The following is a 19,319-nucleotide window of genomic DNA, read 5'->3' as shown; positions in this document are numbered from 1 at the left end:
GCATCTGTAGGCTTCATTGTCCTTTAGCGTTCAACACAGGCACACTGGAGAACTGTTAAGTAACTTAAAGAATACATACTTAGTAAATGATGGGACAAATATAAATAAAAGGAAGTCTGACTAGCAGTAAGTATAGGAATACTTAGCCCTTATACAGCAACATCGCTTTATTACACTTTACATTTCTATAATGTCATCTGAGCATCCTTCCATATTTAACAAACATTAGTTGATTAACTAGATGTCGTTCCAGTTGCAGACATTCCTGGCACCACTTCACAGCTGACAGTGAAGTGCACAGCATGCGCTAATGCTCTTATTCACCCTGCAGCACCTACTGTGTGAGTTTTTGAAAGTATGAAGTGCAAGTTAATTTCCTTTGGAATTGTGAATGTTCTGCAGAACACAAGCGTCTTTAACCGTATTGTCTAACGGAGTACAGGAAAGCGCTCAGAGGCTACAACAAGAATAGTGAAAGAATGATTGTCCAGAAGGGAAGCAAAAGGAGCAGAACCTGAGCAAGTTAATTTTCTGAGGATGATCAAGAGTTCACTTTGCTGTAGGACGGGCTGACATCAAAATATCCTATACTGACGCCAGCAGGGATATCTTGTGTTGGCATCTTTACTTACATGGAACTTTCTGCAAACAGAAAATTCTAGAATGACTTAAAGCAGAAAAGGAAAGAAAAAAGCCTATCCTAAGGCATTTACCAATGAGAATTTCTTTTAAAGTATTATTGTGAGGTCCAGCATGTTATTTCATAGTTCCATTAGCTTAATGGTGCTTAAAAGACTTCCCTGCTCCCACTGACGTACCTGCCCTCCTTCACCCCACTGTGACCTGTTCCTCAAGACAGTCTCTTCCTGGCTCAATGTATTTTTATAGTGTGTGCAACTTTCCATCTGGGTAGCATATGTTTAAAAGTAGACAGGTGTATGTTGTTAGTCTCCTTAAAATCAAGCATCTGCTAAAGGTACCTTTTCAGAGATTGCATCACAGATGACAGGAATGTAAAAACAAAAAAACCAAAACAAGCCCCAAATAATAATCCTTCCTTACCACCTTTTCAGTTCACTGCACAGGGCCAATAAATTAAGGCAATTTAGAAAACTATGATTCAATTCACAAAGTCTGGTACATGGAACAATATGGCAAAAGCTTTTACACCTTAATGCACTTGTTGTAGTTTGCGTTTAGAACAGATCATCTGTGAAGGCTCTCTGTTTCTTATGCAAAAAAATTTCCAAAGGCTCTTCCTAAAACACACACTCAGTCAATTAACTATCATAAATTAGAGGTTTATCAATTATGCCAGAATCAACACACGGAGAGGTCCTTATCTTGGTTTTCTTAATAGCACAAGAATATTTTTATTAACTTCAGTGACAATAGCTTTAACTATGGCTATTGGTGCTATTACTTTTACCATATCTTACATACACCTAAACTGCAGCTATGTTCTTTTTACTTGAGTTTAAAGCCCACTTAAAAAGTCATCTGAAATTTAGCCTCCCTCCTGGAAAAATATCTCAACACATAATTTTATGTTACATTTTGTCAGTACCTCATCATCTCTTCAACTCTTTTTGTTTTCCCTCACATTAACTATGGTAATTTTTCGGAGTTATGATGCCAACAGACGCTCAAAGTACTTTTGAGTATTGCTCAGATTTTGGCCACATGTTTTGTGGCAAGGAGTTCCATGCTGCAGTTTTTCAAACTTTCATCTAGACTTTGTGACCCAAATTCCGTTCTTTCACACAGCACACTATAACTGCAGTGAATCTTTATGCTTAATCCTAATTTAATCTAATCCAAGACAAATCCACTGTATTCCTGTAACAAATTCAAATCAAACCCTACATCTACGCATTCCTAAATGTACGGTTTACAAAATTCCAGAATTAAATTGGATTTTTCATGTTCAAATTCCATACATTTTAGAGATAATTGCAAGCTGTAAACTGGCAGCACAACCTAAGTGTTGGATTTTGATTTGAGCCTGTTTTTAAACTTTACACTGACATACATGCTGCTATTCAGCATTTCCAATATTACTTCCAGGCCTCTAACTAGTAGCTTTGATGTCCTCTAAATCCTAGGAAATACACATCTATTGCCATATATACACACAAACATGTGGCCACACTGGTTGCTTTCCATTATTTGTCATTATTCAGCTCTAATTAGAAACAGTCTATCTTATTAACTGAGAATTTTTTTGCTGAAAAAATAGACTTATTTCCTCCATTGAAATATAATACAAAATAAATTCAATAGAACTAAATCACATGATCTTCTATATAAGGGCACAGTCATTGCACTTCCATTAAACTCAGCGGGAGTTCTGTTTCTGCAGAGATGGAGGTGTCTGGTTCTGAAAAGAAAAATGCGACTTAAAGTAGCACCTAGCCAGGTGTTAAAGACGTGATTGGTCAGAAGTGGAAAAAAGCACATATTTAGATGAAGGTTTCATTAGAGTTTGACATAAGCCATATGTTACCTTTGTAGCCAGACGACACTCCATTACCCTAATATTGTAATGAGAAGTTGCTGCTTTATTCATTTCAACACAACTGTTAGCAATAACAAACGCTGCTCCACTTGGAAGTTTAACATCAGTTGCCCTCAGAGGACTGAACTCTATCAACTTGGCCTATTGAAAGAAAAATGAATGGTTAGTTTTAATTTACTACTAGCTAACAGTGCACTTAGTTCTATAAATCAAATGCAAATTTGCATGTTTTTTCTCTTGAAAATCCAGGGACAGTTGGAAAGAAAACTGACATGAAACAGCGAGAAACGAGGTTTAACCTCATTGGCCAAGTTACACATACATTTCAAACCTTTCCCCTGTAGGTGGATTTTAAAATGTTTCCATTAAGTCTTTGGGTTTTTTCAGCATTTCACAGAACCCCACCCAACCTATTTTTCTTGCCTGTTTAAGACAACAGTTTTTCTTTGATCTAGAGAAAAGTACCAGGCCTGGCTGAAGCTAATGTGCATGCCACTAGAAACAAGGGGCTTCACATTCCCTTCCCCTTCACCAGTGTTCATCTCCCCCACAGTTTTCTGATTTTCACTAAATCAAGGTTAGTTCACTGAGGTACAGAATATTACCAAAATTTTAGGACTGACTAGAGAAAGCAATCATGTAACATATGGACAATGAAACAGAGAAATGAAATAAAATGAAACATAAACTATATATAAAACTTTAGTTAATCTCTCCTTCCTTCCAACACAAGAGACTGCCTCGCCTCAGAGATGTGTTACACAGGCTGTGTAAGATGTTCCCAAGATTTTGTGACCTTTTCATGGAATAAGCTAGGCATGCATTAATTAAATAATTCAGGATGAAATGTAATCAAGAGATTAAATTCACATCTGGTTTTTCATTGGGATAAATTGTAAATCATGTGCCCTGCTTTGGCTTCTTAGAATAGGCTGTAGCTCTGCAAGCAGGGACGTCTTACTGGTTTTGGCATTGTTCACCTCCAGAGAATTCCTTGAGCAGCTAAAGTGCTAAATAAACAATGACAAATCTGCTTGTACATTATGTACAGCATGTGTGTTACTCCCTGCCATTGAGATTCTGGACCACCTCACAAAATCACTATCAAGACAGACAAGCTTGCTTACATTTAAATATACCCTTTAAGAACTGCTACATTAGATCAGAATGTACCACTGTCCAGTTTCTGACAGTAGCCATAAATGGATATTTAGGGGAATATAAAAATAGGACAAATACAAAACAATCTTTTTTCCGGCTATATTTTTTCCAGCTTCCTCAAAGCAAAGATTACAGTGGTTCCACTTACACTGGAAGAACCAGCAGACTGTTATGTTTAATAGCTACAAATAGGCTAATACTCTCTCAGTGTATCCAAGAAGGTCTTTTTTTGAACCATTTTTAAACTTTTGCCTTACACAGTGTACGGTATTTCTCAATTTAACAGTGAATGTTTTGGAAAAACACACCAAACTTCCTTGTTTGTTTTTAACAAGCTGCTTGCTAATGTCATTGTGTTTCTATTAGTTCTTCGGTTATGAAAAACATTGAATTCTCAGTTTACCTTCTCTTACCAATTCAAGGGCTTTCGAGAGCTTCGAAATATCACCCTCAAAGATACTTGTTTTCCAGGATGAAAAGTTTTAAATTATTCAGTCACTGCTCATATGAAAAATAGCTTTGATGAACCTCAGTGTCCTTTACTGTACTTTTCTCATTCTATTGGGTTTTTCTTTTTTTTTTTTTTTTTTTTGAGTTAGGAGGCCAGAATTGCATTCAGCCACAAGTACACTGAAGCAAGGATATTTTCCGGTTTGTTCACAATTTCTTTTCTAATATTTTCTAACATGTTCTTTGCCTTTTTGATCACCACCTCTGTGGTATCTGAAAAGCCTCCACTTACATGATCATCTGTGTGTATGCCAGGAAAATATGCTGCTTCCTTCAGCTTCCATGTAGCTGTATGCTTACTACTAACAGTATAAAGTATGAAGGAAAGGTGCAGAGTAAGCACAGGTGATGTGAAGTTGAAAATACACATCTCATGATGGAATTAAACATTTGGTGTAATTCTAGGAAATAGCTTATTTTCTGTATAAGCTCATCCAAGATATGGCATTAAGGAACAAAAGCTGTAGAGATATAATATCACAATTATTAGGAAAGTAAAGTTTGTCATGAAACGCTACATTAATTTCAATATATGTATTTTGACAGGTTTTAGGTTTGAACAGTCACAGTCCTGTGCACCTTCTGGGCCAGTGGATGAACTCCACTGTAAATTCCACTGCAAGCACTCATGGATAAATTGGCAGGTCACGTATCTCATTGCCAGTCCACCTTCTGTCACCACGTTTAAGACAGCTAGATGTCTTCTACACCAGAATCCAGCCACAGAATTGTCTGGAATTAGCAAAACTGGGAAAAAAAAAATCTCCATTGTCTTTGTAACTGGACCTGGCAAAACTTCCTAGAACTGTTTAGTTCTAAGAAGTTTCAAGAAAGCATTTTTGTAATAATTATCCCATTTACACTGAATACAAAGCATACCGACCATTCAGTTTTCGTTATATGGGAAACATTCTAAGTTCAGTGCTGAATTAGCCAAATAGTGTGGAACCTGGTGCTCTGCTAGAGTACATCTTTCCCCACATATTTTCTTTCCTCCTTCTTGCCATTTCTCATTTTCATCATCTTATTCCTTCAAACTTGTCCTACTCTACTGTACACAAGTTTATATATGTAGTTCCTCTTCCATTTGCATACCAATGGTACTTAAATTAACATTGCAGTGTTAGTTTAGATTACAAAAATCCACATACAGTTCCTTCTTCTGCCAGAAAAGAGATCGACTGGTCCATTCCTCCACCTTCTGTGCCAATATAACGTTCGCTCTTTGTGCAAATTTCTGCAAGTTCTACCTGAAAAAAACAGGAACATGTGAACCTTCAGCCAAGGTTAAAGATAATACTTTTATACTGCTTACATATGAACTAGTGAGAAAAGAACTCTGAAACCATTGTCTCTCATACACCAAGTAGTATAAGCTGGTATCAACCAAGATGCCAAATGGCCCCTTTTTCCTTTTGTTCTGAAGCAAAATAGCATCAACTACTTGACCTCTGCTGGACTCACCATAGCCAGATGCTTTTCAGGGTATCCTTGTTCAGACACTTAACTCTTCTCCTCCCACCTTCCTCATTCACCTCACACCCCTCCATCCCAATAGCCAACATTTTGTTGATTTATTAGCTGAATCCATCTATACAGGCATCTTGGTGGCTTACAGAAAAATGGCAAGTTGTTACATTATACTATTTTAACGCGCTGACTCCGTAATCAAAAATCAGGCATTGAATCTAACTCAGAAACCCTTTTCATTGTAAATACTCTAATCAGTGCTGCTTGTCATTTCTTCTTGAGATATTGTACTCTGCTTACATTATTTATCTGAACTAATTTGTAACTATGTGTGATTTGCATTCCTTCGTGACATTTTAGGCATATCTCTGTGCATTCTGATACCTGCAGGTCAGAGGATACTGTGGGAGAGTGGAATATCACTATCATAACTGTCAAAAAAATAATAAAAATAATTTACAGTAAAGCTTTCAACCATCAGGCCAAGTCAAAACAAAACACAAGAGAGGCCTTGAAGAATGGTTGAAGAACATAGACTAGTCAAAAAGAAGTAGGTCAAAAGGAAAGCTTCTATGTCCACCTACTACGACCCCAGCCAGTTTGTTTTTCTAAGCACAAGGTAATCACACGGAAGATGGGAAAATAACTTCTAAAGTTCTCTTTAAAAAATGTCTAAAAGCCACTGTCCGTTTTTCAGTCCAGTGGCAAAGGCAGATTCCACGCTAAAGATGTAGCATTACAGGATTGAAAAAGGCTGACCAGCAGGGCAGGGACATTAGCCAGCACACAGCTGTAAAAGGCAGCAGATAGAGGCAGTAAATCACGGTGCTAAGAGAGGTATGTGCAGGGTGCCTGCCTGTTTGCTCACTCAATTTCTGTAATGGCACCACGGACAAAGCTGTAAAATTGGTGCTTAGATCAATGTAATCAGGATGAACAGTTTGCAAATGCACTAACATGAATTTACTCAGCTCACAATGCAGTTACAGCCAATAAGCCTCAGGCTGATAAGCAGAAGTTTTCAAAAGAACATTAACAAAGCTACTATAAAACTATGGAGGCTGGATCTCTTTCAATCAAGCATGGTAAATGACCGCTCAGAAGAAAGAGACCATTAATGAGACAACATAGAAAGTGCAATAAGCAAAAGCACTCTCCTTTTCTGCACCGTTTTTCCTTTGTGTATTTTAAAGATGAGCTGAAATAGAGATAATGCTTCTTTTATTTTTCTTGAGAAAGTATAGGAATATCACACATTTTGCTGTTCTTTCTTTTTAACAAAAGCTATCTCCCAGTGCCTGACTTTTGCTGAAGATCAGGTTCATCAAAATTATTTTTACCTCCCGTGTCTCACGTCCACACCAAGCAGTCCCATTACCAGTTTGAACCTTAAACCTCTTCATCCCACCAATAAAAGTTTAACATCCAGTCACCATGTGCCGCTGCTCCACTACAAGTTAGAAATAATTCTGAATGAAATTCTCATGAATGTAATGATACTTTTTTCCCTATTTAATGCTAAAATACTCAGCCACAGCTCCACAGAACAGAAAGAACAAATCTCCACACACAGTAGTCTCTAGATGCTCACTCCTTTCTACATGTGAAGGCATGCCTATTTACAAACATCTGTTGCTGGGATGTGGAAATGCTGGCATGTTTCAGCCAGTTCTGCTGAACCTGCCTTTCGCCCCTCTGAGAACAGAGCAATGTCACATCCCTGATTTTGGTAGCCACTGGCAGGAGACATCAGGCTGGAGTTCATTAATATTACTCACTGGCAGCAACACAAACTTCTCCACACTGGCTGAAAAGACCACGCCAGCACACTGGTCATGCACACTTAAATAGGAGCTGTGCTGCGCAAACCTGGCCCGAAGTACAGCTCTTGAGGTACTCACAGTGTATGTTCCACTCTTGGGCACAGCTGCCTGAGGTAGTATTTCATCCGCAATTGCTAGATAAAGCTTTGTAGAGTTGGTAATTAAGCATTTCACCCTTCACTTAGTCTGGCTGCATGTTGTCTCCATATACACATCAGCTGCCACTTGATTGCTTAAATCTTTTAGACTTTATGAGCCTGGGCTTATTAAATAAATATCAGGAGAAGTCTTGCCGAGGAGGAATGTTAACAATTAGGACAGTGCCACTCCCCTGTCCCTTTACACAGTCTGGTGAATTGTGCCTGGTTAAGCGTTGGGCCTCACTTCGTCCCAGCTCACCAGCTGTCCAGCTGCGTGTGCTGGGCTAACAGCGCTGTTCCAGCTTGAGCAACTTTTGTTTTGAAACTCGGCGAGGATTGGCAGGACCACCAAGTAATAACTGGCAAGGGTTGAGAAGAACCCTCTCCACAAGACAGCCCAAGGCATCCCTGAAACATTATTTGGTTTCTAATTTAAACAGGCCCTTGCTGACACAGGCTGGCCGTCTAATACTAGGATGAGAAGCATGTGAATGGAGAGGAAATTGTCATCTGTACAGAAAGCAGTTCCTACTTACTATTGAGACAAATGGGCAAATGTTTGCCTTTTTGCTAGAACGAGTGAAAGGGCAAAGTTCAGAGGAACTGAATTGTAGCATTGGAAACTAATGTGAAGACTAAACTGGAGAGCCTTGTGTACATATGTGATACTGGGAAAAGGATGGTCATACGACTGAAACAGTGAACCGAATGTCAGGAGGTCTGGGCTCAATTTCTAGCTCCACATTAAGTTACTTGTGATTCAGGGAAAGTCCCTTTAATTCATCATAGCTCCATTTCCTCAATAAAATAGGAGTATCTTCTCCCTCTTTGTAATTAGTTACTGCTACTTGGGATTCTTAGATGTGTGACTTCATTACTATAAACTGAAAAAAGCCACATTTTTGCTACACAACTTCTCTGACTTTAAGCTTCTACAGAAAATATAAGGAAAAAATTTGCTAGAACTACGTAATAAAATCAAATAACTTTTGCCTATTTCAGAGCAATGTCTTACTCTGATTCGACTTGAAACACTCAGAATTTTTTTAGGGCAGGGACTGTTTGAATCATCCGTTATTTGTATTTCTCTGTAGTGTATGTCTCACCTGTAAAAATCCAGAGCTGCTCAGATCCCAGATTTCACTGCGCAGTTTGGCAACATCTCAAATGTATATCTGAACAACACCTAGACACTCATCACCTCCTCCTCCTGGCTACACTGCAGTTCCTGCAGAGAAGTAACTCAGAGCATCCTCACAACCACATTTGGGGGACCACCCCCCAGGCTTCCCACGGCATCACATGCCACACAGGTAGGTCAGAGGGGGCAGCCACTCCTCAGTAGGGCTCAAAGCACAACTGTTATAAAATAAACAATGTCATCCCTACAGGAGTCCAAAGAGGCATTCCTGTAGAGCTAGGTGAAAGCAGACATTTGTTCTTCATGAAGCACCATGAGAAACACGTGATTAATAAACCCCATGTGCCCATAGACTACACTTCCATCCCATGTATTCTGATCCGTACAAGAGAGCACTTTGAGCCAACCATGAAACATGACTACTTCTATGCACCCAAGACCCATTACCATGGTTTTTCCATCCCTAAAGCAGTATTTCAAAAACACTATAAATCATAATTTAAGTCTTCGTAGAATTTTCATACTTTACTTTAAAAGCATTCCTATAAGGCTGCTGTTATCTTCAGTTTAGAGACAGCACAGATATTTATATGATTTGTTCAAAGTCATGTGAATCAGTCACAAAGCTGAAATGAGAATTCAAAAACCTCCCTATTTCCAGTATTGTGGCTCATTTCTCTAAAGAATATGCTCTCAGGGAAACCTTTGCATGGTGGGTTTAACACCTTTTTAAGGTGGTGGTAATGAAAAGTGGAACAAGAAGATACTAAAATTGAAGTAAAAATGGGTCTGAACAGTAGCATTATGACTCTAGAACAAAATTACTTAATCGGATGAATCAAAAATTTCCTTCTCCCAACTGTTCTGTCATCCCCATATGATATGCTACTGCCCTCTGAATTTCTGTATTATTGTTCCAGAAAGTTGTTCCAACAGGGCTGGCTAGACCAGCTCATCATTTGTGAATAATAACTCTCATGTGGACAGTAAGTCCTAAGCTGTCGGCTATGCTATTAAACAAGCAAAGTGATATCTTTAATGTAGTAATTTAAAAAGTAAAGCTCAAACATTAGATGTTTCTTTTGATCTCGCCACCCCCCCAGAAAACAACACCCCCTCCCCCAAGAAACAAACCAAACCAACCAACCAAAAAACCAACAAACCAAAAACCTAGCCAAGAATGGAAGTGCACCTAATGCCTATGAGTAAGTAACAGGCTGTCAGCTAGCTAAAATTCATTCAAAGACTTGGGTTGGAATAAAAATACAGAATATATTAACAAAAAAACAGCCTTTGTGGGTCAAACCAAACCTGAAAGTGGCCTCTTAATATGGACCAAAGGGCAAGTACAGATATCTCCCCAGAACACTATTTTTTGATAAAGAGTTTCCTGAGCTGAATGTGAACTCTGCACATTTAGTAACCAACAACAGATTTCTTATAGATGAACTTGTTCGGACTCCCTTTTAGCTTAATCAAAACATGTAGAACATCCAGTAACAAGGGCTTCTACAACCTGTCAGGTAAAGAAACTATCTCCTTTCTTTGATTATTAACATGCACCTGCCTAACTTCATTTAATACCTTCTGGCTCTTATAATGTGAGGTGCAAAGAGCAATTGATTCCTATCCACACCATCAATTACATTTGTCATTTTATGGACCTCTATCACTTCCTCCTTCAAGTGCCTTTTTCCAAAGAGTTCTAGCTTATTTTTGGGGATCTCATTCTGTACCTTTGATCATCCATGTGGCTTTTCCCTGAATCTTTTCTAGTTTAACTATCTTGGTTGGTAAGAAAGGAAAGAGACAGAAGTACAGCTTTTCTTAAGACCACCTAAGAGAAAATGGCTTTTGCTATTTTTATGTGGCAAATAACCCACATAAAATCTGTATTAATTAATGTTGATATAGCCATATGGTAATGCAATCTCACTATTATTCCACCTCTTTCACCGAGGTTACTGTCCTGACACTATAGTCAACAGGAGAGTTTATGTGACCCCATCAGCCACTCCAGTGCAAAGTCCCTTTGTTTAAACCGGCTTTGCAGTGGCGTGGCTGCAGAAAACTTTTCCCTTATGTTCACTGTTGTGAGGTCTGTCAGGATGAGCTATAATAAGTAGGGAAGCTGGGATGGAAACTTAAATATCTAAAGTCTAGCAATACCCGGAGCTATTTTGTACAATTGATCTGTTCAGCCTCTGAGCACGGGAGAGGGATGAGCATAACATGACAGTAGTAGCAACTGGTAGGTGAGTTAAACCTTGAAGTCTCCCTGGTGATCAAGAAATATTAAACATTGCAGCTTTTAAATGCCAGACCCGATACGATGCATACAAACGCAACCAGTGCTTTTATATCTGTTGGCAAGTACACATGCCAGGCTGGCTGTGCTTCCATGGGAGATGTTTATTATCAGTGAATTACATGAAATATTAGATGTAACATTTTCAACAACAAAAAAGATACAACATATCAAATGAGAATACCCATAATTACAACAATACAAAGCAACATCATTAGGAGTAGAGTCTCAGTGCATACAATTCACTCGCTTGCCTAATAAGCAATTAAGCATTAAGAAATTTATGTGAAGTAATAATCTAGTTAAGGAAGCTGCTGTCTCTCAATGATTTAAAAATGGAACTCTTAGGTTTTAGACAACTTCAGCTGCAGCATTTGGAAAAATCTAAAACTAACAAGGTACTAAATGTATTTTTTCAGGCTGTTCCTTTTCTGAAGTTTAATTCTGAAGTCTGCTCAGAATGTATCCTATTGCAGGAGGCAGCACTTACCAGTTTGTCTACCAGGCAACTGGCCCCCATGTGCAGACCAAGGCTGGCCTTTGATCTAAGAGCTCTACTAATTACCTCTGCTTTTTGTTTGAGACAATTTAAAGTTCTCCCTGATAAGGAGCAAGTCAATCTTGGGTTACAAAGACAGAAATTACTACCACTTAAAACTGTTTTATCTTTGAGCCACAAGATTTCCTATCCAGCATGCAGAAAGTCTAATCTGGGAAATCATATTAGTGGAGATATAATTTAGTCTGACAAAGAAGGGTTGTGATTTTTAATTATTAGTTGCCTTATGTGTAGCTACTCTAGATGGAAAGATTTTTTGTAATAAGAACTTATCAATAGCTCTGCATCATGTTACCTTGTTTTGGATTTTTATTAGAAAAAGTAGGCTTTTGGTAAAATAATGCTTTTCACTAGTATGTATTTTTCTCTTCTTGCTTACTTACTTTCAATATGAAACACCTAAAATTCAGGTTTTGATTTTCCACTGAGTATTTCTGGTCTTTCAAAAATGTTGAAGAACTGCTAAAAGAGTGTTTTTTCTGACTGTTTCCAGGCTCAATTCAACATTGTATTAGATTTGGCCATATATACCCTGATACTTCAGCAGCACGATAACTTATGAACCATCCAATACAGCTCATTTGAGTCTCTGTTGCCCCATCATTTATTTTCTTTTCTCTCAGTTTGACGTTATTGATAATGACCATGAAGGCCTAAATGTACAAAGGTATCCAAGGAATAATGAAAGTGAACAGATGATCACTACCACTTACTTATAAAAAATTTCCTAAAAATAGAAACCTAAAGAATTAACTGAGTGAGAACAGATAAGGGAATTTCACCTTTAATAGTCCCCTTGCTCACAAAGAGGCCAAGGGCCAACTGCTCTGATTTTCACTCATGCAATGGGTCTGGACAGTATGTAAACTGTGACAGAATTTGTCCCTATATAACTGTCACTGCCAATATGTTCCATACCAGTGATCAGTCCCTTTCAATCTCACATAGACCTTTAAAGAAGTAAACTTGTGTAAGTTTAAACCCCTTAAAAGAGTAAGACAATTAGTGAGTAGGAGACAGGCAAATATTTGTTAGTAAAACAGAATTAGTTGCTTAGTATTTTTTTGGAACAGCTCGCCCTACATTACCCAGAAACTTGATATACACAAATCCAGAATGACGGCAGCCAAAATAAAGCAACCTTCTCTATAAAATCATAGTATTGAATTGTATCTGCCTCAGTGGTTTTATGTAAGTTCATTCTGGCCAATGTTAAATGTGCTAGATTTTCTATATATAACAATGCAGGAGTAGTGATAGCTAATCTTCAAAATAAAAAAAAACCAACACAATTTTCTTCCCTTTTTAAATTTTATCGTTAATGAAGGAAAGCTCCGTGAAGAAAATACAGTCATTAATATAAGTTATTTTAAGACCGTCATTTTTAGTGCTACAAAAGTCTTCAGCATGCAAATGTAAGTAACTGGAGTGTTTAAATATCTATTGAGCCAAAAGTCCTGTGTGTACATTTACTCTGTATGGTTCCACAATGCACATTCATTAACATTTTGGCCAGTTTAACCTGGAAAGTCAGACTCAGTTGGCTGCTTCCCTTTACAATAAATAGTGTTGGTCATTTTATGGCAAATTTAGTGTAGATTTTCTATGAAAGTCTACAGCATACAGGACTGAAAATGGAGTAAAAACATTTACAGATAAAGATGAGTATTTTATAGCAAGAAGAAAACATTCTCTGTCACTCAAGGCATATTTATAGTCTAGTTAGATAGTGATTTTTTTTTCAATCTGTGCATGTTTTGTACATATGTATATATGTACGAAAATAGCTTCTGAAATATAAGGCACTATATTTATTAAGGTATAAAATGATGCCCAAATTTTGAGGTTATTTTTACCACCAGGAAATGTCCTGGTTTTTAATATGAGGTCTTGACTAGGAATAGATTGCTGAAGTTACCATCTGCTTCCAGTTTGCATACAAAATTCCAATTAGCTAAATTTCATATAGGTTTTGCAAGGTAATTATGCTTACTTTTTTCCAAAATGAGAAAATATTTGTCAAGATAGTATCTGGATGTCCTCATAAGCACAGCAATCTTAGCTTGACTTCGTCTGCCCTCTAACATGCTCAAATAGAAGGTTATCAATTTGGTTGATGAGAGATCACAGTCTTTGATTACCACTGCTCCAAAGTACTCTATTTCCCCCTGATTACAAACACACACAGTCAAACTGAACAAGTTAAAGAACCCTGGGTTTTAATTCCACGGGGAGAAAGGAACTTTAACATTTCTCAGTATTAACAGTACTTTAAAATACTGTATCTATGTGCCATTTTTTGTGTATGCAGTTTGAGTTTCTCATATAAATAACCTGAGCATGCATCTATCAAATATTTTTGATGCAGCAATATTATAAAATAATCCTAACCAGTATTATCAGCACATTCTTAATTTCAATGTCACACTATCAATATGAATCCTGACAGATTTTCTTGCCAGATAGCTAGATATTAAAGCCCTATTGCTCATCAGAAAAATTGTTTGGAAGTGGTATTCAATTAAAGCCTGTTCCTTATTATATACAGGCTTCAGAAACAACGTAGAAAGGATTCCAGTTGGCCTGTCCTCCCACTGAAAACAATGATATTGCCAGGTATTGTTACTGTTTAAATACAGGACAATGTTGAATGTTTTGAAAATCTCACACTCAAATTCATCTCAGCCATAGTTTCAGAAAATTGAAGCCAATGGATACTGTGCCGTTACAGATTAGATTTAGGTCCTTTATTTATCATTCTGTCTGACTTAAGATTTTTCTCAGTCTAGACAGAGCCAAATATAATTCAACTTCCTATGCTCAACATTTCACATTAAATTAAATAAATCCTGTTCACTTTTGATCTATTTTTCTCAATAAGTTTGTGCACAGCTGCCCAGCCTTGAGCAACAGAAAAAATGTTAGGGTGGCTGAACAGAACTTAGTACCACAAGATTTAACATTTGGACAGCAACACTATCGTCACATCTTTCAAGTAAATCTAGTAACTCAAAAGTTACTAAGTGATTTTCTCTACTCATTACTTCCTACCATGAAACACAAAGCTGGGACAATTTAGAGCATTATTCTATTTCCTTTACAAAAAGAATCTTCTCCTGATGAAAAGTTGTACAAAAGACTGATTTTGTTACAGTAAAATAAAAATCACTTTAAAATCAAAAGCTAATACTGAGCTGTTCTTTGAGTGATGCCAATGCAGTCTTTGACTGGTGTCCTGTTTGGAGGAGAAAAATGGATTCTTTTTAAAGATCGCGTTCTGAATTTTCCATCTTGTTATTTGAATGCTATTGCACTGCTGCAACTGGTTAGCACTGCACATCTGGCTGAATTGTCTTGGACTGGTATTTTCCCTAAACTATTGTGTATGTGTGTGATGGGTTTTTAAAAAAAAATATTGTATGCACACTGAAACAATGCCCTGTTGCAGACTTCTACACACAGTAATTAGTGAGAGCTTGGTTTTTTTTCTGATCTTGTTTTCAACATCAAAAAAGTGCTATTTTTAAAGTAAGCCACCATGAAATTCTAGCCATGCTTTTACAATATTTTTCATTTTGGTTATTTTTGGCTCTTAATCTCATAGGCCCAAACTTCATACTGGAAGTGTTATCTCATAAAAGATCTAAATTTCAACAACTTTTACTCTACAGCTACTATTTTAAATGTACATTTATCAGGAAAAAAAACCATATAACTCAAATATTCTCATAAAAATAGTTTCACAGAAACAAAACAGATAAATGTTCCACTCAGTAAAAGGTCAATTTTTCATAACTTTGGCTACAGAAGCCCTACAGTTCAGCCAAATCTGATTCCAAGGCCAAAAATGTCTATGTTCTGCTGCTACAGACCATCATATTAAGATTTTGAAAAGTCCATCACACTAATGAGGGGCAAAAAGTCAATCTTTTCTCATAAAACTACCACTATGACCAGATATTGTTAATTATAAATAATACCATTTACAACTTTTGCAACTCTTAAGCATTTGAAAAAAACCCAAAAAGACAAAGGGGAGAGGTAAAGTGATATTTCTTCCTTAAAATTAAACAAATGCGTAAATATCCAGAGCCCTAAGAATGCAAGGTCCTGGTTTGCTTTTTAGTAGAAAAGATCTGGAAAGCCCCTATTTCTGGTCAGCTAAGAATTTCCCTGCCATGGGGGAGCTCCCAGCTGATACGCAGCCAGCATTACTGGATTCTGCACAGATACCGTTTGACACCAGCACCGGAGGCATAAGGAGCTGGAAAGAAGTGGCCAGAACACATTTTAGACTTCTGAGGGCTCACATGCCTGGATTGCTCTAATTTATACTCAGACTAGCTCTGCCTTATACAAGGCAGTTCTGCAAGGCTAAGCATAAATTCAGCACAACAGAGAATCTGGATTTAGCTAGATACAAGAGGTTTCTAAGGCTAAATCATAAATTAACCAAGGACACTGAACTTGTTTTTACTGTCCTGTAAGATTTGGGAAAACTTAGAGCCTGGACAAAAGTAATCAGTCTTCAGAGCTGTCATCCTCTGTCTTAACCACCACAACCATGTGTCTTGGTCTATGCAAGCACACAAAACCTTGGATATGTTCTTAACTGCTCCTGTGTTGCATATAGTGATTTCTCATCTGTACATTAATTGCTCATTTTTTGTCACAAGTGCAAAGTATTGGCTACAGACAGGATTTCCTGACAAAAATGTGCAATTGTGTCTTTTGTGTTCGTTCAACTATATTTGATACACAAGATTAACTTTCAGCACATTTTCCAACCAGCAAGCAGAAGAGATTTTGGGTTGATTTAACAGAACACATGAGGAAAAGGAAATACATTCAGTGGAGTCTCTGTCTTCCTTCTGTTCCTCCACAAGTTTCTATGAAAATGGCAAACGGAGTTTTCCACCTTTCTTTAGAACAGGTCTGGCATAATGCTGGCCGGTACTCCCAAGCCACGTGTAAACTCAGTTCAAGATACACACACTGTCATTTATTCGCTGAAGGAAGCTGTGCAGTATTTCTTGGAATAACGAAAACCTGGCTTCTGGTTTTCCAGATACGGATTTCTACTACCTAGTAAAATGTGGGCTTTCTGGCCTCTCTCAGTTTTATGGATTTTGTAGATACCCCGTTTCTGAACACATGCACTCCAGTGATTTTGATCAGTAATTCCCAAGCTTAGGTCACTGGTTAGCAGCATCAGAGATGGTGCTCACCTGTGATAAGACCATCTATGAAAAACCAGAAGCTTTTTGCCAAGCCAGGTACACATGTATAAAAAAGCGCCTGTCACCTCCAACCCTCTTACTGCAAAGTGTCATTCATCGAAGTGGAATCCTCAATTCCTTGTTTTTATTTACCATTTCACTGTGTGTCACCTCACAAACCAGAGCCTCTGTTAAGTGTCCAATCCCTTACTTACCTTTTGACCACACATCACACCAACACAGTGCGACAGTGACTGTAGCCACATCCTCCCACATTAAAAAGGCGCCCGGCCTCACCAACCCTGCTTCTTTCTGCCTTAACTCTGCTCGATCCCTTCCTGAAGCAAGCACTGGGAACTGTGCAGTGTGGGATGAGCACTTACTGCGGAGCAGATTGCAGCAGCTACATAAAGAAGCAAGTCACAACTGATCAGCAAAACCCTTCTGTGTGGATTTGTTTACCTCATAACTCAGATAAGCGCTTGTATACAAGCGCAGTTAACAGCTGCCATCATCACGTACCACTTTAAGTTGGCTTTGTACCACAATTTGGGAATGTCTGCCTTAGACAATAGGCACAAATATGCATAAAGTCACATTCAGATCTGTTCTTTTCGCTTCCTGACAATGTTCTAATTTAAAATCCTAGTTTCACTTAACCAGACATTTTTACTGGAGAGAACTTCATTCCCACATGGCACCTTCAAGGACAATGACTCCTCCAGAAATTTGTATTACATGAGCCAAATTCTACTGACAGTTGTACTGCTAACAGGTCCCATACTTGGGGGTTGTTTTTAGACTAGAGTTTGTTTAAAGAAGTGAGGAATACATTTTGGATTGTAAATACGTTCATTCCAAAAAAACTACGAAGAGAATAAGGAGAGTCAGATGGAAGAATTTTACCTCTACTTTGCGCTGATTATATAATTTATCAAGAAATTATTCCACAGGCCTCCAACAGATGCTTTGCTGTTAAAGCCATGAAAAGTCATTTGGGGAGAGGGTAAAGGCCTCGGGGGTGTGGTCTGCATGCTTCAGCACATATATCCTCGGTCCTGGCCTCCAGATAGCACATCTGGTTCAGGCATGGACCTGATAGTTGGCCAGAATACAGGCTTACAATAATGCGCCTTTTTTCAGCTTTAATGTAAGCCTGTTTTCTTTCCAAATTCAAATCCTGCCAAAATTTGGCCAAAGATGTTTGCTCAATTGTGCAATATCTTAAGTTTATATCCAGCAACTCTTTGCAAAAACAATTGTATCGTGTTTTTAATGTTTACGGGCATTAACAATATTTAATTTTAAGTAGAATTTTACTGCTGACACTCTTGTGTTTTACAGTAAATTACCTTAGAGAGGGTTTTTCCATTAGCTTTCAGTGTCACGAGTCCTGCACAGCACACCAAAGCACTGGAGCTAGAGAGACCAGAACTTGGAGGGATGGTTCCATCTAGCAGACAATTCATTCCAGTTGGGTTATTAAGACCAAAATGTTCCTAACAATGAAAAAATAAACAATCTCAGTTTCAAGTACAGACAGGCTCAGGCTTGCAATTATCTGATACTTAGAAAGAGAATCTTTCCGCCGAGTTGCTGGAACCAAGGACCTGTTTCTGGTATCTCCAAAATAAAGCAAAATTTTCATTTTCCTTAAGAACAAAGCCAGTGGTAGGGCTTCGGCCAAAGGTATGTCTGTAATTCCTGTACACAAAACATATATGAGCTGACAGAAATGTACCCCAAGCAGAATTCAGTACGGGCTAAGCGCCTGTGAATTTACCAAGCTTTGTGGGTGGGTTTTGCAGCACTGGCTCTGCTCTGAGCTGCTGCGGTGACAGTACCAGAAGCTGCCAATCATTTTATACCCTACTTGTGTCCTTTTCTCCATAAATTCTCACTTAAGGTGTCCTGAAGAACTTAAGGTCCACTTTATGCTTCACTTCTAATGCTGGCTGGTGGTATTAGGGAGCCACGTCATGCTGATGGGGAACTAGTAGCCATTCAGCTGTATTCAAAGCCAGATACTCCCATCTCCTGAAGCAGCCACAGGACTGACACTGAGAAAATCACGATGGTACTCGAAGGACACTGTGCTTTAGGAGGCACAAAGACATACCAGCAGTGATGGCCTTTGTCATGCTATTTTTAGAATAAAGTTTAAAATAATTTTACATACATGAGAGATATCACAGATAATACATTTAATCCAGAAGTGTCTCAAATCCTCATGTGCATAGTCTTTTAATTACTCTTTAGTTGCTTTGTCGTTTTATTTATAATCACTTTAACATAAACTTCTCTATGTTGTTAGTTTGAAATAAACATGCAGTACTTATTAAAAGTAATCACTGAATGTATATGGGGTATATGAATAGCTACATTCTGATGCAGATTTATATGTCAACAAACTATGCTACAATGACAATAACCAGAAAAAACAGCAGTGTTTCCATAAAGAAATGCCCAC

General features: G+C 37.9%; 1 protein-coding gene across 3 annotated transcripts in view; it reads right to left on the bottom strand.

The window, feature by feature from the left end:
• The window catches only part of GALK2 (galactokinase 2), a 49,230-nt gene that overhangs the window by 17,983 nt on the left and 11,928 nt on the right, over window positions 1-19,319 (bottom strand). For all 3 annotated transcript variants that reach the window (XM_065641793.1, XM_065641792.1, XM_065641791.1), the window contains exons 5-7: window positions 18,202-18,348; window positions 5,341-5,439; window positions 2,507-2,659 (exon numbers count right to left, since the gene is read on the bottom strand). In XM_065641793.1, coding sequence (XP_065497865.1) covers window positions 2,507-2,659; window positions 5,341-5,439; window positions 18,202-18,348 — 399 coding nt within the window. The remainder of the gene's footprint in view (window positions 1-2,506; window positions 2,660-5,340; window positions 5,440-18,201; window positions 18,349-19,319) is intronic.

The sequence above is a fragment of the Caloenas nicobarica genome, chromosome 10, assembly GCF_036013445.1.
Source record: "Caloenas nicobarica isolate bCalNic1 chromosome 10, bCalNic1.hap1, whole genome shotgun sequence".
Taxonomy (NCBI): Eukaryota; Metazoa; Chordata; class Aves; order Columbiformes; family Columbidae; genus Caloenas; species Caloenas nicobarica.
Note: the sequence above shows the minus strand (reverse complement) of the source record. Positions and strands in the feature narration are given on the sequence as shown.